This window comes from Erythrolamprus reginae, chromosome 10 (genome assembly GCF_031021105.1).
Source record: "Erythrolamprus reginae isolate rEryReg1 chromosome 10, rEryReg1.hap1, whole genome shotgun sequence".
Taxonomy (NCBI): Eukaryota; Metazoa; Chordata; class Lepidosauria; order Squamata; family Dipsadidae; genus Erythrolamprus; species Erythrolamprus reginae.
In genome coordinates, this window is record NC_091959.1 from 3,194,471 (window position 1) to 3,222,365 (window position 27,895).

Here is a 27,895-nt window from a genome sequence, read left to right on the forward strand (position 1 = left end):
GTTCAAATCTCACAACCTGGCTCAAAGTTGACCCAGCCTTCCATCCTTCCGAGGTGGGTCAAATGAGGACCCAGATTGTTGGGGGCAATATGCTGACTCTGTAAACTGCTTAGTGTTGTGGTTAGCTCTGGCCCAGCTCCTGCCCCAAGGACTGTGGATGTGGGGGGAGACATCCACATGCTGCAGGCCTGTTTTGCCCCCGGTGGATCTGCTGATGAAGGCTCCTCTGACCAAGAAGACATGAGTGACAGGGAGGAGGAGAGTGTGGCAGACAGCTCAGAAGGAGATCAATTATCTAGCTCCTCCTTGGATTCAGAACAAGAGTTAATTGATACAGCCATGCATGCGGAGAGCGATGCATAGGCAGCAACAACTGAGAGATTATTATCAAAGAAAATGAGGCCACCTGTGGTTGGGTGGGGCTGTGGTCATTAGTGAGGAGCCTATAAAGAGCAGCCTGTGGGTTTGGCCATTGTGGAGGATATCTGATCCTTGTGTTTCGTGACTGCTTTACTGACTTTGACTCCTTGTGTGCTGATTTTTCCCTGCTTTGAAACTAAACCAGGCAAAGTGTGTTTCACTTTGTGATAGAAGAAGGACTGTGAATTGCCTCACAGCTGCAAGCTAAGTATCACAGAACTGATAAGGGACTTGTACAAATTACCAGTTTGTTTGGAGACGAGGGCTCTTTGCTATACCAAAAGAAGGTTTGGTTTAAGTGAATTTTCATTATAAGGGAACATTGTTTTGAATTTTCAAACGTGTGTGTGTCTGAATTTGTACCTGTGAATTTTTGGGAGGAGTCCTACCAGAGAGCCCGACAGAACATACTGCCTACCTTTTATCCCGAAAGCTAGGGTGGGGTTTCGCTAGCAGTGGTGGCCCTACCTTCCAAGGACCGTCCCATGGATTTCCACTGCTCTCCTCTCCTCTGCCTTCTATGCATCCATGCCTCAGGCACAGAACCAGCTGTTCCTCCTCCTGCCTCTCTCTGACATCTCCAGACCTCGGGGGTGTTGACTCTCCATCTGAAGACTGATGGACCGCCTCTGTCTCTCTTTTTCTCTCTCTGACATCTCCACGACATCAGATTCGACTGCTGGAGGGGCCAACAACCGATAGGCCACAAAACAGAAATAGAAACGTGATGTCACCAGCTGTTTTCTCTCTTTTTTTTTGGTGATCTAGGAATCCCCCCCAGCGGGTATGTTATATGAGAGTGTATGTTATGTGATTTCTGGACCCCAGCTCATATGCGGGTTTCTAGTCCTCATTGTACACCGACTAAGGAAAACATGTTTGGAACCAGAAACAGGTTCGTGTTATCTTTTGGGAAATCTCTGAGTAGTGTGTATCTGTATCAAAGACTAAGTAAGAAAAATGGAGATTTCCTGCCACCACAGGCTACTCTGGTCTCTTTGTTCAGGGTAAGGAGCGAGAGGTGAAAACTAACAGAGCTAACCAACTTCCCTTTTGTTAGCATTTTGCTAACAAGATGTTTACCAAGAACCTTTCCTTTGTTTTTTTTATATATTTAATTATTGATGGAAGGCAGTGTGCTCCCATCTATGAAAGGCAGGGATATTAACCCTCCGAAATGAATTAATATGAATCAGGCACGGAAGTGTTTATATTCTCTACCTTTATAAATTATGGAGGGCCCTTTTGCACATAATTATCCAGCAGTTTTATATGGTTCTTACTCTCTGCTTTAATCCTGCTCGGAAGAGTACTTGTCATTTGCAAACTTGGGGGCAGGGAGAGAAGAGAGGATGGGGCAGTCAGGAGCAACAGGTTCAGTCAGGAGCAACAGGTTCAGGTTGGATTGGTGCTGAGATTCAGATCATCTAAAGCAGTGTTCTTCAACCAGTGTGCCGCGAGACATGGTCAGGTGTGCCGCGAAGCTCAGAGAGAGAAAGAAAGCAAGAGAGAGTGAGAGAGAGAGAAAGAAAGAGAGAGAAAGCGTGAGCGAGAGAGAAAGAACAAGAGAGAGAGAGAAAGAAAGCAAGTGAGAAAGAGAACAAGAGAAAGAAAGCAAGAGAGAGAGAGAAAGAAAGCAAGAGAGAGAAAGAGCGAGCGAGAGAGAGAGAAAGAGAACAAGAGAGAGAGAGAGAAAGGAAGCAAGTGAGAAAGAGAACAAGAGAAAGAAGCAAGAGAGAGAGAGAGAGAGCAAGAGAGAAAGAAAGCAAGAGAGAGAGAGAAAGAGAGGGAGGAAGGAGAGAGAGAGAAAGACACAGAGGGAGGGAGGGAGGGAGAGAGAAAGAGAGCAAAAAAGAGAGGAAGGAAGGAAGAGAAAGAAAGAGGGATGGAGAGAGAGAAAGAAAGAGGAAGGAAGGGAGAGAAAGAGGGAGAGAGAAATAGAGCGAAAGGGAGTAAGAGAGAGAGGGAATGTTTTGTCCAAACCTTTTTTTAGCCCCCCCCCCCGGCCCCGCTCAATGTGCCCCAGGGTTTCGTAAATGTAAAAAATGTGCCGCGGCTCAAAAAAGGTTGAAAATCACTGCTCTAAAGAACATTATTGAGGAATGTTAAAAGAAAGAAGCGAGCTTTTCCTATTGGGCATCATCAGAGAGAAAGGTAAGAAAGAAGACAGGTATTTAATCTTACACACCACAACGGCAGCCAGAATACTATACACAAAGAACTGGAAAAAATTCACCATCACTAGTAGACTAACAATCAAGAAATCAACAATACCTTAATCCTGGTATTGTTTGATGGCAAGACTGACAGGATTCTGCAGTGATTTGCTTTAACAACTGTGATTAAAAAGATATGGACAACATTGAAGGGGTCCAAAGACGGGCTACAAGAATGGTGGAAGGTCTTAAGCATAAAACGTATCAGGAAAGACTCCATGAACTCAATCTGTAGAGTCTGGAGGACAGAAGGAAAAGGGGGACATGATCGAAACACTTAAATATGTTAAAGGGTTAAATAATGTTCAGGAGGGAAGTGTTTTTAATAGGAAAGCGAACACAAGAACAAGGGGACACAATCTGAAATTAGTTGGGGGAAAGATCAAAAGCAACATGAGAAAATATTATTTGACTGAAAGAGTCGTAGATGCTTGGAACAGACTTCCAGAAGACGTGGTAGATAAATCCACAGTCACTGAATTTAAACATGCCTGGGATGAACATATATCCATCCTAAGATAAAATACAGGAAATAGCATAAGGGCAGACTAGATGGACCGTAGGGTCTTTTTCTGCCGTCAGTCTTCTATGTTTCTTTAAAAAAAGGAATTGTAAAATTGGGCATGGAACTGGCAACCGAGAGTGTGGTCCAATTGTAGTTTTAAGTCAATGACAATCTCTATTGTTTCATGTTATCTATAAACCACATTGACTCGGCCCCCTTGTTGAGTAATAGAATGGTGGAAATTTTTTCTAATTCAACACACAGCCTTAAATGGACACTGACTATCCATCGCCTCCCCAGGCAGTGGGCAGCATTTTCACACATTTGGAATTTTCTTCCCCGTGGCCACGATTCAACGGAAGAGTGGGTTGACTTACACCCCACCCCCCTTTCTACAATCTCATCTCTGGCAACGGTGAATCATTCTCAAGTGCATCTCTCTGAAGATGTTGGAACGCTAGCCCAGAAGGAGTTGGAAAGGGTGTCGGCGATGAGCAATATTTTGGGGGGCCAAGCAAGGAGTTACTCATCGTTTGCAAAAGCGAGAAAACCGTGTCTGTTGTTAGCCTCTTCTGGGGAAATCCAAAGAGGCTGTTGGGATTATTACAGATTATTATTATTAGAGTTAAAAGGGACCCTGTAGGTCATCTAGTCCAACCCCCTGCTCTAGCAGGACTCCCTTCACCATTTCGGACAAATGGCAGTCCAAGTGTTGGTTATGACCTATAAAGCCCTTCATGGCATCGGACCAGAATATCTCCGAGACCGCCTTCTGCTGCACGAATCCCAGCGAACGATTAGGTCCCACAGAGTGCGCGTTCTCCGGGTCCCATCAACTAAACAATGTCGGTTGGCGGGCCCCAGGGGAAGAGCCTTCTCTGTGGCGGCCCCGACTCTCTGGAACCAGCTCCCCCCCAGAGATTAGAACTGCCCCTACCCTCCTTGCCTTTCGTAAACTCCTCAAAACCCACCTTTGTCGCCAGGCATGGGGGAATTGAGATATCTTCCCCCGGGCCTATACAATTTATGTATGGTATGTTTGTATGTATGTCTGCTTAATAATGGGGTTTTTAAAATATTTCAAATTGTAAATTATTACGGTAGATTTGTCATGAACTGTTTTATTGTGTTGTGAGCCACCCTGAGTCTACGGAGAGGGGCGGCATACAAATCTAATAAATAAATGAATGAATCAATCAATCAATCAATCAATCAATCTCCCTTTGAAAGTCACAAGTGTTGGAGCTTTCACAACCTCCGCAGGCAACTACTGTTCCACTGATTGATAGCTCTGACTGTCAGAAAGCTCCTCCTTATTTCCAAGTTGAATCTCTCCTTGGTCAGTTTCCATTATTATTCCTCATCTGGCCTTCAGGTGCTTTGGGAAACAACCTGACTCCCTCCTCTCTGTAGCAGCCTCTCAAGTATTTGTAAACTGCTATCACGTCCCGCCTGACCTCCTCTTTGCTAGACAATCCATGCCCAGTTCCTGCAACTTTTCATATGTTTTGGTTTCCAAATTCACCATCACTAGTAGACTAACAATCAAGAAATCAACAATACCTTAATCCAGGTATTGTTTGATGGCAAGACTGTCAGGATTCTGCAGTGATTTGCTTTAACAACTCTGATTAAAAAGATATGGATAAAATTGAACGGGTCCAAAGACGGGCTACAAGAATGGTGGAAGGTCTTAAGCATAAAACAGATCAGGAAAGACTTCATGAACTCAATCTGCAGAGTCTGGAGGACAGAAGGAAAAGGGGGGAACATGATGGAAACATTTAAATATGTTAAAGGGTTAAATAAGGTCCAGGAGGGAAGTGTTTTTAATAGGAAAGTGAACCCAAGAACAAGGGGGCACAATCTGAGGTTAGTTGGGGGAAAGATAAGGAGTAATGTGAGAAAATATTTAACACTTTATCACTCTGGTTGCTGCACTTTCTCTAGAGCCTCAATGTCTTTTGTGGGAGGGGGGGCAGAATTGGATGCAGTAAGGTTTTATAGAGTGGTATTAGTACTTCCCTAGTCCTAGATTGTGTTTCTGGTTTCTGGTAGAAGTTTAGTAATTACAAATAACTCTTATTAAATGCATCATTTCATGAATAAAGCAACTCCGTTTATTTCTCTGCTCTCCTGTATTTTCAACACATTCCAGACATCACACGGTCCGTTATCTCTCTCTTAGCTGCATTTCTCACATTCCTTTTCCTGCTGCACTTAGACAAGATTTATTTCCTAACTACATAGCTTTAAAAAAGACAGCAGCACTGACTAAATACAATACGAAATGCTTGGCTTACTTTAGCGTGGTGAAAACACCTCCATATTTCTTTTCAGCAACGTTGAAACTCCACCCTTCTTCTCCACTAGCCCCCTGACATGCCAAACACCTCACTACAATATTTAACACATTCCTCCCCTTAATATCTTCTTCCAGACCTTTGCTCTCTACGTTTTTGGGCCCTTCTGAATTTAAGGTTAACCCAGCGAGCGTCTGATTCTCCCTCGCTAGATCCTGAACTCATAGCCCCATCCTGTGGCTGGCCTCCCACCTGTTCTACTACCTGTAACCCCGGGGGCCCCACTACTTCATAAACACTATCTGAATCTGAATCCTCAATATCTTCATCATCCTCCAACTGATCAAGAGTATGTACAACAGATTGTACCCCTCTATTAATGCAATTTAGGATTGCATTGGCTTTTTTGGCTGCTGCTGCAAACTACTGGCTCATATTTAGTTGGTTGTCCACCAAGACTCCAAGATTCCTCTTGAAATTGCTGCTATTGAGTGTGGTTTCACCCAGTTTATATGTATATCTTTGGTTTTTCTTATCGAGGTGTTAGGTTTTTACTTTTCTCTGTATTGAATTTCATTTTATTTAATGAAATTTTATTTTCATAAAATTTCATTGTATTCGATTGGGTGAGCAGGAAGGCTATAGAACAGGATCTCCAACCTTGGCAACTTTAAACCTGGTGGACTTCAACTCCCAGAATTCCCTGGCTGGGGAATTCTGGGAGTTGAGGTCCTCCAGGCTTAAAGTTGTCACGGTTGGAGACCCCTGGTATAGAACACTATGAAAGGGCATTGCAGGCTTTTGGGGTGTCCTCAAAAGGAGAGACAACTCAAAGGACCACAAAGAGGGAAAGTCACAGATAAACCTTGAAATACAAAGCAGTTTTTCCTGAACCTGCAAAGATGGTTGGACTACAACTCCCAGAATTCCATTGCTGGCTGGGGAATTCTGGGAGTTAAAGTCCACCTACCTTCAAGCTGGACAGGTGGGATCCAAGAGCTTCTGCTGTGCCTGACCGAAGCGGCAAAAAGCATTTTTCCCCCCTGACCATTTTCACTCCCACTCCTCCCCCACCCGCAATTTTCTCTTTAGTTCAGCTTGTTAGAAGAAATGTGTGAAAATGGGACAGAAGAAAAGATTACTGAGCAATAATGAGAGTAATTAAAAACCTCTCCATCTCTTGCCAGCAGAGCCCCTTCTCAAAGCTCAGCAGGATTTTGATGTATGTGTGTTGAGGGAGGGGGGGAATAGGGATGCCAGGAGCACGGAGGGGGGGAGGGCTGGTCACTAAATCTAGGTGAGCAAAATGGAGCTTTTCAAAGGCAGTACGGGTTGCTTTGAGGAGGCACCATTGGGCATCCTGGAAAAATACAAATCTCTCTATCTCTCTATTTCTATTTCTATCTCTATCATCTCCATCTCTGTCTTTATCTCTCTACCTCTCTATCTCTATCATCTCTCTTTCTCTCTCTCTCTCTCTCTCTCTCTCTCTCTCTCTCTCTCTATCTCCATAGAGATATATATACAGTAGAGAGAGATTATAGAGATAGATAGAGATAAAGATAGAGAGATGATAGAGATAATCTCCCTCTCTATCTCTATATCATCTCTCTCATGTTTTATTTATTTATTTATTTTGTCCTATACACAATGAGAGTTTTAGTGGGTATATATATATATAAAATTATTATTATTATTATTATTATTATTATTATTATTATTATTTATTAGATTTGTATGCCGCCCCTCTCCAAATTTTACTTTGTGTATATATATGTAGATATGTCACATCTTTTTTTGCTGAATTTGAAAATTAAGGGAGACTAGGATAGATCTATTTCGGCCTTATTTTGGCCTCATCAGCTAGCCATACCCACTGGGACTTGAACCTGCAACCTTTGCCTTGTAAGGCAGAGAATTATCCTCTAGGCTACAGTATCCAATCCCTTCAGCTCTGCACCATGGAAGGGTTACGTAATTTTGTGTCGAATCACCCTGGTGTATTGAAGGAACATCACAGCTCCTTATTTGCCTCTCAGCCCAACCCAGGGCCATTTCCATTGTGTGTGTGTGTGTGTGTGTGTGTGTGTGTGTGTGTGTGTGTGTGTGTATACACACACACACACACACATACATAGTAAAATACATGATGAAGGTTATAGAGGAGATACTCATTGTAAAATATATCTATGAAAGAATAGAAAAGAAGATATAGTAATAGAACATATCAATGAAATAACAGAAGAAGAGATATAGGAATAGAAGAAAGGTATAGGAGATATAGGCGAGCAATAGGACAGGGGACGGAAGGCACTCTAGTGCACTTGTACTCGCCCCTTACTGACCTCTTAGGAATCTGGAGAGGTCAACCGTAGATAATCTAAGGGTAAAGTGTTGGAGGTTTGGGGATGACACTATGGAGTTCCACGCTTCGACAACTCAGTTACTGAAGTCGTATTTTTTACAGTCAAGTTTGGAGCGGTTAATATTAAGTTTAAATCTGTTGTGTGCTCTTGTGTTGTTGTGGTTGAAGCTGAAGTAGTCGCCGACAGGCAGGACGTTGCAGCATATGATCTTGTGGGCAATACTTAGATCTTGTTTAAGGCGTCTTAGTTGTAAGCTTTCTAGGCCCAGGATTGAAAGTCTAATCTCGTAAGGTATTCTGTTTCGAATATATATATATATATTCGCCTTAGAACAAGGACAGAAACACCAGCCTGAAGATGACGAGTGAGACCTCGTCGAAACGTCGCCAGAAATTTCCAAATCCTACACGGGAAGAAACCCGAATATACCAAGACCGTCATACCTGTACCCGTGAAAATCTATGAAAACACACACACACACACACACACACACACACACACATATATATATATATATATATATATATATATATATATATATGTCACATGTTTAAGCTGAATTTGAAAATTAAGGGAGACTAGGATAGATCTATTTCGGCCTTATTTTGGCCTCATCAGCTAGCCATACCCACTGGGACTTGAACCTGCAACCTTTGCCTTGTAAGGCAGAGAATTATCCTCTAGGCTACAGTATCCAATCCCTTCAGCTCTGTACCAGGGAAGGGTTACATTTTGTGTCGAATCACCCTGGTATATTGAAGGAACATCACAACTCCTGTTTTGCCTCTTTCTATCTCTATCTCTCTGTATCATCTTTCTCTCTCTCTCTCTCTCTCTATCTATCTATCTTTCTTTCTATCTCTCTCTCTCTACCTACTACCTATCTCCATTACATTTCTCTTTCTCTCTTGTCCATCCATCCATCTATTCTCCATACATCTAGCTACCTACTTTACCTATATAAGTCTAAACACTATTGCTGTTGCTAAATGACAGCCTTTCATCGTCAACCTTCAGCAGCTACTGATTATTACTGGAGGAGTCAGGATCCTTAACAGCCTGGACCACAAAACCCGACGAGATAACACCCTCAGCAACTTTGCCCAAAGAGGAAGGATGAGTCAAAGCAGCTGCTGGAAAGGCAAGGCACCGGAGGGAACAGATAAGAAGGAACTCAGCGGGTTTGCCAGCTCCATTTCTCTACCAAAAACATTTGCCTGGCCCAGTTCGGTTTTCCTGAAATGACTGCAGGGTGTTGACGGCAGGAGGAGAGCTCACCTCACTACAAAAAGGACATCGAAATTATAGAGAAGGTACAGAAAAGAGCAACTAAAATGATAAAGGGGCTGGAAACCAAGACATACGATGAGAGGTTGCTGGCACTGGGCATGGACAGGGACCGTCTTCTGCCGCACGAATCCCAGCGACCAGTTAGGTCCCACAGAGTGGGTCTTCTCCGGGTCCCGTCAACTAAACAATGCCGCTTGGCGGGACCCAGGGGAAGAGCCTTCTCTGTGGCGGCCCCGGCCCTCTGGAACCAACTCCCCCCAGAGATTAGAATTGCCCCCACCCTCCTTGCCTTTCGCAAGCTACTTAAAACCCACCTCTGCCGCCAGGCATGGGGGAATTAAGATTCCTTCTCCCCCTAGGCCTTTACAATTGTATGTATGGTATGTTTGTATGTGTGTTTGTTTTTTTTATATTAAGGGGTTTTTAATTTGCTTTTAGTATTGGATTATTACTGTATATTGTTTATGATTGCTGTTAGCCGCCCCGAGTTTTCAGAGAGGGGCGGCATATAAATCCAATGAAACTAAACTAAACTAAACTTAGCAAAAAGGAGGGCCAGAGGGGACATGATAGCAGTATACATATATTTGAGGGGTTGCTCCAGAGAGGAGGGGGTCACACTATTTTCCAGGGCACCAGAGGGCTAGATGAGGAACAATGGATTGAGGCTGACCAAGGAGAGATTCAACCTGGAAATAAGGAAGAATTTTTCTAACTGTGAGAGCAATCAACCAGTGGAACAGCCTGCCACCAGAGGTTGTGAACACCCCAGCTCTGGTCATATTCAAGAGGAGATTGGACTGCCATCTGGCTGGGGAGATGTAGGGTTTCCTGCTTGAGCAGGGGGTTGGACTTGATGACCTGCAAGGTCCCTTTCAACTCTAGTAATAAATAAGATGCTGACGGCCATCCCTGCTGGCTCATTCAGGGCAAACTAGCTGCTGCTGCCGCTGCTAATGTTGACACTCACCTGCCGAGCGAGCGGAGCAGGAAGGAAAGACGCAGGTGTCTTAAGCCTTCATCTCCCAAGCTTGGTTTCCTCCGGGGACTTTTCCCCACGTGACGTGAGCCACCGGGCCTCACCTCTTTGACATCTCACGCCAACAGCTCAGCAATCAGCCCGGGCTGCTTGGCCCAGCGCTCTCAGCATAAATCCAAACGAGGCAGCTCCGGTGGGAACCAGGCTAAAAGTAGCCGCCTGCTGAAAGGAGGGATCGTGTTTCCCGATGGATGGAGAACTGGCTGCGGTTTTGGTTTCTTTTCCTTCCCTGGCTGGCCTAGAAGAGACCCTCCCAAGGTCCTTGTCTGGGAGTGAGGTTGGGGGCTGGAGATGCTTCCAGCTGTGGCTCTCCTGCCTCAAGGCTGGAATAGATAGATAGAAAGATAGATAGATAGATAGATAGATAGATAGATAGATAGATAGATAGATATTAGATAGATAGATAGATAGATAGATAGATAGATAGATAGATAGATAGATAGATAGATATTAGATAGATAGATAGATAGATAGATAGATAGATAGATAGATAGATAGATAGATAGAGATTAGATAGATAGATAGATAGATAGATAGATAGATAGATAGATACATAGATACATAGATACATAGATACATAGATACATAGATAGAGATTAGATATAGATAGATAGATAGATAGATAGATAGATAGATAGATAGATAGATAGATAGATAGATAGATAGAGATTAGATAGATAGATAGATAGATAGATAGATAGATAGATAGATAGATAGATAGATAGAGATTAGATAGATATTAGATAGATAGATAGATAGATAGATAGATAGATAGATAGATAGATAGATAGATAGATAGATAGATAGAGATTAGATAGATATTAGATAGATAGATAGATAGATAGATAGATAGATAGATAGATAGATAGATAGATAGATAGATAGATAGAGATTAGATAGATAGATAGATAGATAGATAGATAGATAGATAGATAGATAGATAGATAGATACATAGATACATAGATACATAGATACATAGATACATAGATAGAGATTAGATATAGATAGATAGATAGATAGATAGATAGATAGATAGATAGATAGATAGATAGATAGATAGATAGATAGATAGATAGATAGATAGATAGAGATTAGATAGATATTAGATAGATAGATAGATAGATAGATAGATAGATAGATAGATAGATAGATAGAGATTAGATAGATAGATAGATAGATAGATAGATAGATAGATAGATAGATAGATAGATAGATACATAGATACATAGATACATAGATACATAGATACATAGATAGAGATTAGATATAGATAGATAGATAGATAGATAGATAGATAGATAGATAGATAGATAGATAGATAGAGATTAGATAGATAGATAGATAGATAGATAGATAGATAGATAGATAGATAGATAGATAGATAGATAGACTTCTTAGATCTTCTGATGTCCTAGTTCACTGATTTTTTTCCTCGGGTGCCAAAAGACTGTGTACGCGCACTATCGCACATGCCCAAGTGCCCACACCCATAATCCAATGCCTGGGGAGGGCGAAAACAGCTTGTCCCGCCCCCTGGAGGTCTTCTGGAGGCTGGAAATGGCCTGTTCCTCAACTTCTGGTGAGCCCAGTAGGCTCCTATTTCACCCTCCCCAAGCTCCAAAGGCTTCCCTGGAGCCAAGGGGGGGTAAAAACAGTCCTCCCCTTCCCAGAGGCCCTCTGGAAGCCAAAAACGCCCTCCCAGAGCCTCTGTGCGAGCCAAAAACCAGCTGGCCGGCACACACATGCACGTTGGAGCTGAGCTAGGCCAACGGCTTGTGTGCCAGCAGATATGACTCTGCATGCCACCTGTGGCACCTGTGCCATAGGTTCGTCATCACGGTATTAGTGTGGACATGCTGATGTTTCCTTTGGGCTCCTATGGACGTTGTCCACTCTGGCCTGCTTTCAAAGCTTCTGCTGTGGGTGAATCCTGTCATTTTTCGCACCCAAAACAGGAGCGCTGCCTCTTTCAAATTTCTTTCTCCCCGACTCCACGCCACAGATCCCAACCCAACCAGGGAAAAAAATATCTATCCAAGGCCTTGGAAGGAAAGGGTGGAGAGTTGTTTCTTTTTCAATTACATTTTTCCCCCCATTCGTTTAATTCTGGTGTCTTCTTCTTTTGTGTTTTTTTTTAAAAAATCTCTTTTTTCCCCTTGTGGGTGCATCAAAAAAAATAATATCTGTTCAGCTCGAGAGAGTTGACCCCATGCGCTTTGGAGACATCCCAGAATAGCCGTCCTCCCCTCCAAATGCTGTGCTCCCCAACACGCCCCCTCCTCCTCGCAACCCCTCCTGTCTTCGATTCCTTTTCCTCCTAACTCTCCCCCCCCCCCGTTTTTTTTCTCCCCTCCCACTCTCCAACATGTTTCGAAATGACAAATACGCACAGATGCTCCGGCATTTCGCTTCCCTCTCGGCACCCTCCACTCTCCCCCCCCTCCAAATAAAACCCACCCTTTTTCGTTATCTTGATCAAATCCCCATCTCTTCCTCCTCTTCTCTGAAGTATTAATGATTTTCGACTGCCAACAATCTGTCTGGAAAAACACCAAGATGAGACCGTGGTGGACAGCCGCCCAGAGCTGATCTATGGAAACAATTGATTCGAAACCTTAGAAACATAGAAACATAGAAGATTGACGGCAGAAAAAGACCTCGCGGTCCATCTAGCCTGCCCTTCTACTATCTCCAGGACCACCTTCTGCCGCACGAATCCCAGCGACCAATTAGGTCCCACAGAGTGGACCTTCTCCGGGTCCCGTCAACTAAACAATGTCATTTGGCGGGACCCAGGGGAAGAGCCTTCTCTGTGGCGGCCCCGGCCCTCTGGAACCAACTCCCCCCAGAGATTAGAATAGCCCCCACCCTCCCTGCCTTTCGTAAGCTCCTTAAAACCCACCTCTGTCGTCAGGCATGGGGGAACTGAGATATTCTTTCTCCCTAGGCTTCTACAATTTATGTATGGTATGTTTGTATGTATGATTGGTTTTAAAATAAGGGTTTTAAGCTGCTTTAGTATTGGATTGTCGCATGTTGTTTTTACCACTGTTGTTAGCCGCCCCGAGTCTACGGAGAGGGGCGGCATACAAATCCAATAAATAAATAAATAAATATTCCCTGCATTTTATTTATTTACTTATTTATTTATTGGATTTGTATGCCGCCCCTCTCCGTGGACTCAGGGCGGCTAACAACAGGGATAAAAACAGCATATAACAATCCAATACTAAAACAACTAAAAAACCCTTATTTATAAAACCAAACATACCATACATAAATTGTAGAGGCCTAGGGGGAAAGAATATCTCAATTCCCCCATGCCTGACGGCAGAGGTGGGTTTTAAGGAGCTTACGAAAGGCAAGGAGGGTGGGGGCAATTCTAATCTCTGGGGGGAGTTGGTTCCAGAGGGCCGGGGCCGCCGCAGAGAAGGCTCTTTCCCTGGGTCCAACCAAACGACATTGTTTAGTTGACGGGACTCGGAGAAGGCCCACTCTGTGGGACCTAACTGGTCATTGGGATTCATGCGGCAGAAGGCGGTCCCGGAGATAATCTGGTCCAGTGCCATGAAGGCCATTTTTAGGATGGATCTGTGTTTATCCCAGGCATGTTTAAATGCCGTTCCTGTGGATTGACCAACCACCTCTGCTGGAAGTTTGTTCCAAGCATCTACTACTCTTTCAGTCAAATCATATTTTCTCACGTTGCTTCTTTCCTGAACTTTATTTAACCCTTTCACTTATTTAAGTGTTTCGATCGTGTGTCCCCCCCCCCCCCACTTTCCCTTCTGTCCTCCAGACTCTACAGATTGAGTTCACAGCTCTCCAGGTTTATTTTCTTTCTCATCCATCAGCCTCTCTGCATAACATTTAAAGGAGCCACCCAAAAACCCTCCCTTATATACAGACAGGGCGTGGTCAACTGTTTCCTAAAGCTATGACTGCCTAGTCTTTTTTTCCAAAGACTATTTTCTAAAACCTTTCCTATAAAGCTGTTCCTGTCTGTTTCTAAACCTTCTGACCCGGGCATCTAATAGGGGTTCCTGATCTTCAATGTCCTCTTTCTCCTGTGAGTCAGACATTACCATCCTTGGGGTTTCTACAGTCTCTGGAAGTTCCTCAGGTTCCGGCTCTCCCTCACTCTCATTCTCAGTAGTCAAGAACACTGGCCTCAGGTACCAAGATGGGCCCAGTTCATCCTCCTTAGAATCTGTCGCTAACTGACCCAGTCATGGACCACTCACAACCATTATTTCATCTTCTTCTCTGCCAATGGTCACTAGAACTTTCAGATCTACCCAGAACTTCCTGGTTTTCGAATCTAGCATTTTGTGCCTCAAATGTGAGTCCTCTTACTATCTAAGAAACCACAAGTTGGTCACAGGCAAGGAAATAGCCTCTGGGTTGTCATTTTAGCAGCTGTCTCGGAGACAGCATGGTAGGAGGCCTCACTTTAGAACATCTTGACATTGTTTGCTCATTGAAGACGGGAGTCTATTGGCAACCAGGGATCCTGGAGAGATTAGCTAGCCCGAAAATTATCCAGCAGCTTCAAATCTTGGAATCAATTATGTAACCATGGAACTGAGAATAGCCCTTATGTTGAGGCACATCAAGTTCCAAGAAAAAAGATGGGGGGAGAGAGAAGAGGTGGAACACACTCATGCGGGATAGGTTTGTCAATGAGAATTAGTCATGACGGTTGCGGTGAACTTCCCATTTGATACAGCCTTGAAGAGGTCCAGCTGAGAAATGACCATAAATGGGATTTTTTTATTGGTGGGGTGAGACCAGTAATGGGATGGGACCCAATAGGGGTAGCAAGTTTATGCACTATTTATTGAATACTTAATAGCTTTTTTAATTGTCCTTCCTTCTCTAATACCTTAGTATGATCCTTAATTACTTTTAAAATAGGAAATAATTAAATAGCGTGTTTTTGTCCATCATTATCTGGAACTGAACTTTTATAGCAATTCAAGAAAATTGAACTACTTGCCTAATCTGTTATCATACCGGACCTTGCGGGTTCAGTACAAAACCTTCAAACGTTACTGGGCTCCTTAGTAAATAATGCTGTCTATCATTTGTCTTTTTTGTGGATATTCAAATAATGTGACTGAAAAAGAGTCCAAAATTTTTCTTGGTCGGTCAGCCAATCCCATCCAGTCACATGACCTTTAAGCCACCACCAGGTCACATGATTGCCAAGCCACTCCCACCTGGTCACATGCCCGACAAACTACTCCTACCCAATCACATGACCATCAAACTACACCCTTTTCCCCCTCGGGTGACTGGGTAGGAGTAGTTGTAGGCCTGAAACAGCCCATTTCCTAAACTCTGGTGAGCCCGGTAGATCCATTTTTTGCCCTCCCCAGGCTCCAGATGCAAAAATGGCCTCCCCCATACACACCACCACCACCCCGAGACTCTCCGGAAGCCAAAAATGCCCTCCCAGAGCCTCCTGGTAAGCTGAAAGTCCGGGTGCAAATTGGAGGTGAGCTAGGGTAATGGCATGCCATAGGTTCGCCATCCCGGCCCTATACCATGCCGAACAAATGGTTGTCCAACCTCTTCTTTAAAACCTCCATTGTTGGAGCACCCATGACTTCTGGTGGCAAGTCGTTCCACTGGTTCCTTGTGCACGCCATCAGGGAATTCCTCCTTATTTCTACATTGGATCTCTCCTTGATTAGAGTTAGTCATACACACACCCTCTAGCCTGGCTTCCATTCTGCATTTGAAACTCACACAATGCCAACCTGCCTTCCATTGAGGACCTGCATACTGCACGAGTCAAAAAGAGGGCGGTGAAAATATTGACTGACCCTTCGCATCCTGGACACAAACTGTTTCAACTCCTACCCTCAAAACGTCGCTACAGAGCACTGCACACCAAGACAACTAGACACAAGGACCATTTTTTCCCAAATGCCATCACTCTGCTAAACAAATAATTCCTTCAACATTGTCAAACTATTTACTAAGTCTGCACTACTATTACTACTAGTTTTTTTCTCATCATTCCTATCACCCATCTTCTCCCACTTAGGACTGTATGGCTGTAACTTGTTGCTTGTATCCTAAGATTTTTATTAATATTGATTGTTTCTTAATTGCTTATGACAATCATTAAGTGTTGTACCACATGATTCTTGACAAACGTATCTTTTTCTTTTATGTACATTGAGAGCATCTGCACCAAAGACAAATTCCTTGTGGGTCCAATCACACTTGGCCAATAAAGAATTCTATTCTATTCTGTTCTGTTCTGTTCTGCTCTGCTATACTTTATTCTATTCTACTCTACTCCAGTGTTCCCTCTAAATTTTGGGGTGGGTGGGCGGAAAAGTATAGTGTCTGAGGGGCAGTCCCTTTGGGACTGGGCGGCACTCTTTCCCTCTCACTCTTTCCCTCTCGGCTTCTGGGCAGGTTTGAAAAACTCTGAGTTGATGATGATTTTTAAGTGAGCCATTGCTCACTGCTCAGCTTAGAGGGAACTATGCTCTACTCTACTCTAGTCTATTCTATTCTGTTCTTGACAAATGCCTCTTTTTCTTTTATGTACACTGAGAGCATCTGCACCAAGACAAATTCCTCGTGTGTCCAATCACACTTGGCCAATAAAGAATTCTATTCTATTCTATTCTATTCTGTTCTTGACAAATTCCTCGTGTGTCCAATCACACTTGGCCAATAAAGAATCCTATTCTATTCTATTCTATTCTATTCTTGACAAATGTCTCTGTTTCTTATATGCACACTGAGAGCATCTGCACCAAGACAAATTCCTCGTGTGTCCAATCACACTGGGTCGATAAAGAATTCTATTCTATGCACCTGGACGGAAAGGTTACCCAAGGGCAGGGTTGACCTGCCGACCTGCAACAGCTAGGACAGAGCCATGCACGCACCCGTCGCGCCACCCTGTTGTAGGTCTCACGTTGGGGGTTTTTTTTGTCCATGGCCACCTGCTTTGCAATCCGAGCCAGCTTTTGCGTTGTGGTTGGCTCGGGCCCCAGCAGAACACAATCCACATGGCACCCAGACAACCTGATTACCATTTGGAGCAGACTGGCCTGGTCTGCATTTCAACCAGGCGGCGCATGGTGGGAATAGCATGTTCTCTTTTGCAAGGAGCATCAGCGATGGCCCTCCCTCTCCCTTTTCATCTCTCCCTCCCTCCTCCCCTCCCCTCCTTTGTCTCAGCCGTATGGGGAATTGAGAGATCTCTCCGCCTTATGCTTAGATCTCACCTTCGCTTCGACAAGCCTGGAAGGGCAAGAAAGTTTTTAAAAGATTTATTTATTTATTCATTCATTCATTTGTCCAGTACACAAATACATAGGAAGAAAAATTGACATGTGGTAATATATATAAGGGTAAATATATATAAGGGTAATATATATATATATATATATATATAAGGGTAAAAGATGAAGAAACATAGAAGACTGACGGCAGTCCAGTGTTTCCCAACCTTGGCAACTTGAAGATATCTGGACTTCAACTCCCAGAATTCCCAGCCAGCAAATATCCTCAAGTTGCCAAGGTTGGGAAACACTGATCTCGTCTGCCCTTATACTATTTCCTGTATTTTATCTTAGGATGGATATATGTTTATCCCAGGCATGTTTCAATTCAGTTACTGTGCATTTACCAACCACGTCTGCTGGAAGTTTGTAGATGGAAGAAGGCGATGTAAGCTTACTGATGGATAAACCGATGCCCTTCATGGCATCGGACCAGAATATCTCCGGGACCGCCTTCTGCCACATGAATCCCAGCGACCGGTTAGGTCCCACAGAGTTGGCCTTCTCCGGGTCCCATCGACAAAACAATGCCGTCTGGCAGGACACAGGGGAAGAGCCTTCTCTGTGGCAGCCCTGGCCCTCTGGAATCAACTCCCCCCAGAGATCAGGACTGCCCCCACCCTCCTTGCCTTTCGCAACCTCCTAAAAACCCACCTCTGCCGCCAGGCATGGGGGAATTGATTCCCCTCGGCCGTCCTGTTTTATGTATGGGTTGTTTGGGATGTATGATTGTTTTTAAATCAAAGGTTTAAACTGTTCTGTTTTTAATCATTGGATTTGCATTGTGCATTGTTGTTGTGAGCCGCTCCGAGTCTTCGGAGAGGGGCGGCATACAAATCAAATAAATGAATGAATGAATGAATGTATGAATGAATGAAGGTATGAATGAATGAAGGAAGGAAGGAAGGAAGGAAAGAATGAAGGTATGAATGAATGAATGAATGAATAAAGGTATGAATGAATGAATGAATGAAGATATGAATGAAGGAAGGAAGGAAGGTATGAAGGAAGGTATGAATGAATGAATGAATGAATGAATGAATGAATGAATGAATGAATATTATCCTTCAATCCTGCAGTGTGCAGCAGCTGCCAAAGAAACCAACTCAGTTCTAGGGGTTGGACCAGATGATCTTCAAGGTCCCTTCCCACTCTAATAATAAATAAAAATATAATATCAGAAGTCCATGTGAATGGACTAAATGGGCCGAGGTGGCGCAGTGGGTAGAGTGCAGTACTGCAGTCAGCTAGGGCTGCAGGTCAACGGTTCAAATCTCATCACCGGCTCAAGGTTGACTCAGCCTTCCCTCCTTCCGAGGTGGGTCCAATGAGGACCCGGATTGTGGGGGGCAATAGGCTGGCTCTGTTTTTAAAAAGTACTGTATTGCTAACATGTTGTAAGCCGCCCTGAGTCTAAGGAGAAGGGCAGGATTTTAAAAATCGAATGAAATAAAATAAATAAATGGTCATTTCGGCCACGGTATGAAGCGGTTCACCAATGTTGTCTCCCCAAATATTTTCTTACAACCCCGAGGGATTTCCGTCGAGGCTCAAACCCTCACCTACCTTCAGGGCCATACAAGATCAGGCAGGTGGCGTCTCCCGCTGAGGCAATTTACAGGGGTGTTTAAAAATACAGCCCATAAATAAATATATCGGATGACACTCGTCGAAGTGCAGCTGTCTGGAAACGGATCGGAAGTCAAATGAAGTATCACCCCAACCAATTAGCAGATATCAAGTCATATGAACAATACCAGCCGCCGCATAATGACAAGGCTTTTAACTCAATGTCAAGGACTTCACCTGAGCACCATTTTCAAAGGGAAGAATTGAGTTTAAATATTTTCTCCAGGAGGTAGAAAATGTCAGTTAATGCACTTGGCAAACTGTGTTCCGTTTCCTTGGGGGGGGGGGTTTCCCCCCAGCTCTTCTGCTCTGCCCTCCCTCTTACTCTGAGTATTCAGTAAGTAAGCTTACTTCGTTGTGAATTAAGCTCTCCCTCCTTGGATCAGACCAGAAGGAAAACAGCCACAGAGTGGGACTTCTCTGGGTCCCGTCGACTAAGTAATGTCGTCTGGCGGGGCCCAGGGGAAGAGCCTTCTCTGTGGCGGCCCCAGCCCTCTGGAACCAACTCCCCCCGGAGATCAGAAACACCCCCACCCTCCTTGCCTTTTGTAAGTTGTTGAAAACTCACCTTTGCCACCAGGCATGGGGAAATTGACACCTCCCCAAACTATTGTTTTATGTATGGTTTGATTGGGTTGTGTGATTATTTTATTAATAAGGGTTTTTAAATTGTGTTTTTAGATATTGGATTTGTACTTTGTTATTATTGTGACCCGCCCAGAGTCCTCGGAGAGGGGCAGCATACAAATCTAATAAATTATTATTATTATTATTATTATTATTATTATTATTATTATTATTTATTGACCCATTTATTGACCCATTTCTACAGGGTCTCAGGAAGTTCTTGACGTTGCCACCAACCATTTAGTGACTGTTGGAAGTTAGCTTATTTATTTAAATTAGATTTTTGTTTAATGCCGCCCTTCTCCTTAGACTCAGGGCGGCTTACAACATTTATTTATTTATTTTATTTATTTATTATTTGGATTTGTATGCCGCCCCTCTCCGAAGGCGGCTCACAACAAGTGAAACAAATCATAATAATCCAATTAATTAAAATATTTAAAGATTTAAAAAACATGTTAGCAATAAGCACTTTTTTTAACAGAGTCAGCCTCTTGCCCCCAACAATCCGGGTCCTCATTTTACCCACCTCGGAAGGATGGAAGGCTGAGTCAACCTTGAGCCTACTGAGATTCAATCTGCCAAACTGCACATAGCTTGCAGTACTTTACTCTAACCACTGCACCACCAAGGCTCTGGCAACTGGGTAAAAGATCAACTACCCGTGTTCCTCTGTCTACTTTATATTGTCCTCCTGAACACTTTCTTGTCTTGGTGGTATCCATCTCCCATTGGTCAATTCAGGGCAGATTTTAGAGGCTGGTGAACCGTTCTGCAAAGCCATGGGTAGGTTCGATCACAGTGTGGAGTGAATTCGTGTTGACTCCAGCTCAACTCTCAAGGTCTTCAGAGCTGCCTCCGTGAGGTTTTCTTGGCCTGAGATGGAAGAGACTATTTTCACAGATGCTTTTGACTTCCCAGTCCTGGATGACTGTGATGTCCAAGTATCAACCAGGGTCTTGCTTTCCACATCAACCAAGATTGTCTAGTTGGGCAGCATACAAGAACAATGGATGGATGGATGGATGGATGGATGGATGGATGGATGGATGGATGGATGGATGGATGGATGGATGGGGTTTCTTAGCTGGCCCAATCTGTCCTAGCGGCTGTGGTCATTCAACAGTGTTGGCTCCTTCTCCTTTTAGAACATAAGGGACATCCAAAAGCCCAGATTCCTTAATGGTTCAGTTTTTAGGAATCGTATTTTCTGGGCGGGTGAGATTAAGTGAAGACATTCTCAACAAATGAACTCCCCCCTCTTCTTCTTGAAGACCCTGGTGTAGAATGTCAGGCAATGAAAACCCAGAAGCCTTTTCTTTTGTTTATTTGTGAACATAAATTCATTCAATCATCCATTCATTCATTCTGCTCTCTTTTTCCTTTCTTTCTTTCTTCCTTCCTACCCCTTTTCCTTCCTTCCCTCTTTCATCTCTGTTTTCTTTCTTTCCTTCCTTCCTTCCTTTCCTGTTTTCCTTCCATCCCCTTTTCTTTCTTTCTTTCTTTCCTTCCTTCCTTCCCTTTTCTCCTTCCTTCCCTCTTTGCTCCCTTTTTCCTTCCCTCTTCCATCCCCATTTTCTTTCTTTCTTTCTCTCTTTCTTTCTCTCTTTCTTTCCTTCCTTCCTTCGTTCCTTTCCCTTTTCCCCTCCTTCCCTCTTCCACCCCCCCTCTTCCCTTCCCCACCTTTCCTTGACCAACCCGCCCCTCCCTTTCCATTCCTTCCACTCCCTGCCCCCCTCCCCTGTTTATTCCTGCTGCCCCTTTTGCCTCCCACTGAAATAGAGACGACCACCGCCCCCATTCGGGGCTCGCCTTCCCCCTCCCTCCTTTCCAGCATCCCCAACAGCGCTTCCTCCTCTCGGCATTTGCAGCCTCTCGCCTCTTCCACCCTCCCTCCGCCTCCCGGGCTGCATCCCGGCTCTTCTTGCGCGCTTAGCATCCCCTACCCTCCCCCACCCTCCCACCCCTCCTCCTCCTCCGCAAGTCGGAAAGGGGGGGAGGGAGGAGGAGAGGCGGGCGCCGGTCCCCTCTTTTCCCTTTTTTTTCCTCTCCCTCTGCGCGTCCCCTCAAATGCGCGCCTCGCTGCGCGCTCCCTCCGCCGCTCCCGCCTGCGCGCTCCCGGCCCTGTCCTTCGGGAGGAAGAGGAGGAGAGCGAGGAAGGCGCGCCGGGCTTGGCTGCTGCAGCCGGGCAAGGGCGGAGGAGGGAGCCGGGGGTGGGGGGAGGCCGATCCGGCCCGCAGAGGTGGGGAGGGGGCCAGAGGAGAAAAAAGCCCCAGCCGGGCGGGCAGGCAGGAGAGGCGGCGGCGGCGACGCGCTCGGAGACCTGAGGACGGGAACGCCCGGGCGGGAAGGCTGGCTCGGCGGGCGGAGGTTGGAGGGGAGCCGTCCCCGCCGCCGCTGGTGCTGCTGCTGCGCTGAACGGTGGCGGCGCCGGGTGGGACCCCAGCTGGCCGTTTTTGTCCGGCCGAGGCGGGCGGCGAGAATGAGAGATGCAGGTAAGGCGGATTAAGGGCGAGGGTCCCGCTGTGCTGTTCGGGGAAGGGAGGGGAGGGGGGTCCCTTCTTGGCTTGCAAGACCTTGGAAAGACAACCCCCCTCTTTTTTTTCACCTCGCTCCCCTCCCCAACATCCGGATTCCCTGCGCCTTCCCAACAACTCCGAATTGTCGGAGATGCTCGATCTGGAGTCTCCGGGGTTGGGAGGGAGGGTGTCGGGGGGCTGCTATGCGGGAGGTGGGGAGGGGACGCTTTCCTGGCTGGCAGACCCCCCCCCCCTCCCTCTCCCCCTTCCCCCCCCCCAAAATATCACCCTCCAAAAAATATCCAGGTTCCCTGCGCCTTTTCCCAACTCCGGATTTGACAATCCGCGGAGATGCTCGGATTTGGAGTTGTCTCCCCCTTCTCCCCCCCCCCTCCCCGGCGAGAGAGCCGCGCCGTTTTGGCAACTCTGCTCCGGCTATCGGGGGGGGGGGGGTTGTATGGTTGGGGGGTCGCGTGGGGGGGTCGCCTGCCTCAACCCTCCCAATCCTCTCCCGCCAGCCTTCGGATGCTGGCTTCGTTTTGCAAGCTTCGGGATTTTGGCTTTGGGGGGGGCGCAGAAAGGCGATGGGGGAGAGCTTAAAAAAATGCCTCCTTCGGCATTTTCCGGGCACGGTCGCCTTTCTGAGCCGGATTTCGCAGGCGGGGGAGGGAGAGAAGGAGGGAGGCTGGGAGGGGGGGGGCGGGCTGCTCCAATCCCAGGTTGGGGAGGCGACGCTTCGGAGGAGAGCCGCTGAGGCTCGGGAAGGAAGGAGGGGCGTCGCGACCCCCTCCCTCCCCTCCTGGAGATTTTACGCTTTTTTGGGGAGGGGGGGAGCAAGGAAAGAGGTGTCGTTTCCGCCCCCCGCCCGCTCCACCAAGGAGCCGCTTTCGCCCCCCTCCCCGGAGCCTGGAATGCCTCTTTTTTCCGAGCTGGGAGCCTGCGGCGCGTTTGCTTCGAAGTTTGTGAGTACCAGAGATGGCTGGCGCGCCGGTGGGGTGGGAGAGATAAGGGGGACCACCCCACCTGTGTTTTTTCCACCGGCCGTGAAGGTGATAAGGGTGTGTGTGCGCGTATTGTCTGGACCCCCGCCCTCCCCTCCTTTTTCTAATCTTTGGGGTGCGCGCGAGAGAGAAGGATGGAGAGGCGCCTTTGACTTGGGTTTGTCTCGGGCGAGGGTTGGGCTCCTGGGGAGGAGTATCCTTGGGGTGCGGGGAGAGTAGGGGGCTTTGTCTGGCTTCCAAGAGGAGGGGGTGCCTTTGCGGCTCTGTGCCCCTTTAGCCTGCGTTCTTACACAACCGGGGTGCCTCTGTGTGTATGTGCCGGGGTGTGTTGGTGCCACCGGCTGCCCTTTTAATTCACTTTGGCTTCCCTGCTTTGTGTGTGTGTGAGAGAGAGGGGGGGCGAAAGGAAGAGGGAGGGAGGGAGGGAGGGAAGGAGAGGGGAGAGAAGCATTTGGTTGGAAAGACCTGAATTGCCATGGGAATGGGAGGTCTGGACACGTTTGGAGGGTTTTTTGGAGCATAGCATGGGCTTTTGCTGCGAAAGGGGGGGGAGAAAGAGAAAAAGAGGGAGAGAGAGAAGGAGGGAGGGGGAGGGAGAGAGAAGTGGGGGGAGAGAAGTACTTGGTTGGAAACACCTGAATTGCCAATGGGAGGTGGGGGTCGGGACACTATTGGGATTTTTTTGGAACATAGGATGGGCTTTTGCTGAGAAAGGGGGAGAGAGAAAGCGAAAGAGAGGGACAGAGAGGAGAGAGAGAGAGAGAGAGATCAGCTAAGACCAGCATTGTGGACGGTTTCCAAGAGCTGAAAAGCTAATTTGGAGAGGGGGGGTTCTTGGCTGTGCTCCCCTCCTTTCCCACCCTTCTGTTTCGCCAGCTTATTTCCCATCACAAATATCTTCCATCCAACCTTCCCTTCTTCCTGTCTCTTTCCTCATCCCACCCACCCACCCCAAAAGCTTGACTCTCACTCTCTCTCTTTATTTTTAATTTATTTACATATGTGTGTATATTTGTCAAACAATTATAGGATAGTAGTGGGCATAAACAATGTTAGAAAAAAAGGTATGATAAAAAAGACAAAAAGATGGTAGGACAGAGACGGTAGGCTCAGTGGTGCGTTTATGCACCACCACCCCTCTTCTCCAGGAGCCCCCCAGGTCACATTTCAAAGAGGCTGATATTTTTTCCGTGGCAAATCCATGGAGAATCATTGACTTTGGAGAGGGGGTGGGTCTTAAGAGCTACAGTGCTTGGTCTGGAATAGGATGGGCCTCCCAGAGACCAACAGTTGGGTGCCCAGAAGTAGAGGGGTACCGGTTGAGAAATGAGAAGGGGGGGATCTTTTTCAGCCTGGCAACCAACCTCTAGACTGGAAGCTTTGGCTTCCAAGCCTTTGCCTTTATGTTCCTCCTAATTACAGGAGGCTGGTGGCAAATCAGGAGTTGAGATTTCGCCTGGGTTTAAATGGGGGGCTTGACTTGGAGCGATGGCGCTGCTGTCCGAGACAGTTAGGCAAGGCCTGGGGTCTTCCCATTTGCCCCCCTCCCTGGGTTTCTTGAATGAATGACGGGAACTTCAGAGAGGGTCACCTAGGTACCTGATGTTATGCCTGCTTAACCCCAGGTCATTGGTATACAGTACTTAGTGAAATAATTCTTTTGTGTGAGTGACACACCATGGGTTGGTGGCTGTTTCTTCTGTTTGGGTGGGAGGGGGCTTTAAAGCATGGGAGCAAAATTTCTGCTCTTCTCCTCCCACCTCCTCCCACTTATGGTTGTATGACTGTAACTTGTTGCTTGTATCCTTACGATTAACATTAATATTGATTGGTTCCTGGTTGCTTATTTGTACCCTATGGCATTAAGTGTTGTACCTCATGGGTCTTGACAAGTGTATCTTTTGTTTTATGTACAATGAGAGTATCTGCACCAAAGACAAATTCCTTGTGTGTGCAATCACACTTGGCCAATAAAGAATTCTACTCTATTCTACTATACTCTACTCTACTGTCTAGTCCAGTCTGGTCCAGTTCAGTCCATTCTTCTATTCTACTCTACTCTACTCTACTCTACTCTACTCTACTCTACTCTACTGTCTAGTCTAGTCTGGTCCAGTCCTGCCCATTCTTCTATTCTACTCTACTCTATTCTACTCTACTCTACTCTACTGTCTAGTCTAGTCTAATCTGGTCCAGTCCTGCCCATTCTTCTACTCTACTCTACTCTACTCTACTCTACTCTACTCTACTCTCTAGTCTAGTCTGATCCAGTCCAGCCCATTCTTCTACTCTACTCTATTCTAATCTACTCTACTCTCTAGTCTAGTCAAGTCCAATCCAATCCAGTCCAATCCATTATTCTATTATATTCTATTATATTCTATATACTCTACTCTACTCTCTAGTCTAGTCAAGTCCAGTCCAGTCCAGTCCATTATTCTATTCTATTCTATTCTATTCCATTCCATTCTATTCCATCCCATTCCATTCCATTCTATTCCATATTTTATTCCATTCCATTCAATACTATTCTATTTCATTCTATTCCTCTCTTCTCTTCTCTTCTCTTCTCTTCTTTTCTACTCTACTCTACTCTATTCTATTGTTCCTGTAGCCAGAGGTTTTCAGATCCATAATGCAATAAATAGTCTTTTATGCATAATGTCCAATCAGATAAACCGATTGTCTCGGTGTTTCCCATCTGTAAAATGAGAGCCTATTTCTAATTGTTTTGACAGATATAAATATTCTCCCTGAAGGATTATTGACACCTTTGGTTATTGGTAATTTCTACTGATCAACTAGCCTGAAAATCTAACGATCAATCGATCGATTGGTTTGGTCTAATTATTGCTCGTAAATTTCTTGCCTTTTACTATGTTGGTGTTTGAATTTCTGACCTGTTGTATTTTATTTAAAACAACATAAGTGATTCTATCAATCAGAACCACAATGTTATGTTACTCCAATGTTAGCATTTGGGCATTCTGATAACATTATAAAATGTAGCGCTAACTTTCTTGAAGTATTCAAGAAGTCCTATTTTCTGCTTTGGACATCAGACTAAACCACAGCTAAGGGACCTTTAAGGGATAGAATAAGGAATTGTGTTTTGTAGTATTGGACACAGCTATTGAATAAGGAATTGCGTTATGAATTATAGAATGCAAGCTAAGTATTCTGATTTGCCACGGATTCTCAAACTGACAACTTTTGTGAGATTAAAATAGGAGGCCAGTTTATCTCAGGAGCAGAGAGAGAAGGAGATGGCTGAGAAGAAGCTTAAATCGTGACTGGTTTGAAAAACTGGAATGCCTCCAACCCTAGTTAAGACGTTCTGCTAATAATAGTTTATAGGCTGCACTCAAACATTTTTATAAGCCATGATGGAGCTTCTTTGGTTTAGCCGTTGGTGGATTAAGGGCTTTCCTGGAAACTCTGCTTTTTAAAAAAAAACGTGATTTAGGATGATCCATGAACGCTGTTGCTGCTTGAATGGGACCATTCAGTTCACAAGCAACCCAAGAGAAGGCTAGCTTTATATCCATGGAAACTGGTATTTGTGAGTCTACAAGAGGAATCTCTGAGAATAGTTCCTTTGGGCACAATTACTGTTGAAAGATGTACTTCTCCTCTAGATGCAAGGTGGGTGGACCACTGGATGAAGGCCCACGTTGATTAGCTCCTCTCCTGGAGAAAGCCCATCTAGCTGGTCATCAATAGTTTGTTTATTTATTATTTATTTATTTATTCGATTTTTATGCCACCCTTCTCCTTAGACTCAGGGCGGCTTACAACACTTTTTTAACAGAGTCAGCCTATGGCCCCCACAATCCAGGTCCTCATTTGACCCATCTCAGAAGGATGGAAGGCTGAGTCAACCTTGCGCCGGTGATGAGATTTGAACCACTGACCTGCAGATCTACAGTCAGCTTCAGTGGCCTGCAGTACAGCACTCTACCTGCTGCGCCACCCGGGTTCTTAAGTAGAGTTGACACCAACTTGATGGCACGTGATCAATCTAGGAATGATTTTAGTAGATCTCCAAAAAAAAACCTAACCAGGTTACACTTGAATATTATTTGGATTTATTTTATGACAGCTTGCCCCTCTACATCCCAACAGCTCCAAGGGACCCCAAATAATGTATTTTTTCTTGGAGGGCAGCCATTATGAAATTCCAAGTTATGATCTAGGCTGGAGAAGAAGGCAAGGGAAATCTCTCTCCACGTTATTGCCAAGGAAACTATGACAACATCATCCTCAAAAGCCAAGTTCAACTTGAAGGGTTTTTATTTCTCCTCACCATCAAATCTTTGGATCTGATGATTTCTTCACTTTAACATCTTTTATCTTCTCCCTGATCCCCACTCGCCACTTAATAAATAAATATTATTTATTTGTTAATTAGATTTATGTGTCCACTCAAAACTATCATGCAATTTCCTAAGTCACTGAAAACTCATGAATAAATCCTAAGGTATGTAAAAAAAACCAGATGAAAGTCCTGGTAGAACCTGAATTTGAGTCTTTTCAGAACCACAAGCTGAAAATATCTCCTCGTGCTATCCCATACAATCACACCAGTCCTTCTGGAGCAGGGGTAGGCAAAGTTGGCTCTTCTGTGACTTGTGGACTTCAACTCATAGAATTCCTGAGCCGC

General features: G+C 45.2%; 1 protein-coding gene across 4 annotated transcripts in view; it reads left to right on the forward strand.

Annotated features, from left to right (window-relative positions):
• Positions 1-27,895, forward strand: part of LINGO1 (leucine rich repeat and Ig domain containing 1) — a 336,332-nt gene that overhangs the window by 273,766 nt on the left and 34,671 nt on the right. The window contains exon 1 of one of the 4 annotated variants that reach the window (XM_070763554.1): positions 22,070-22,207. The exons of 2 other annotated variants lie outside the window; for them this stretch is intronic. In XM_070763554.1, coding sequence (XP_070619655.1) covers positions 22,202-22,207 — 6 coding nt within the window. In that variant the 5' untranslated portion in view covers positions 22,070-22,201. Of the gene's footprint in view, positions 1-22,069; positions 22,208-23,122; positions 23,194-27,895 lie in introns of those variants that run through there. One more of the 4 variants, XM_070763553.1, reaches the window with a different exon arrangement.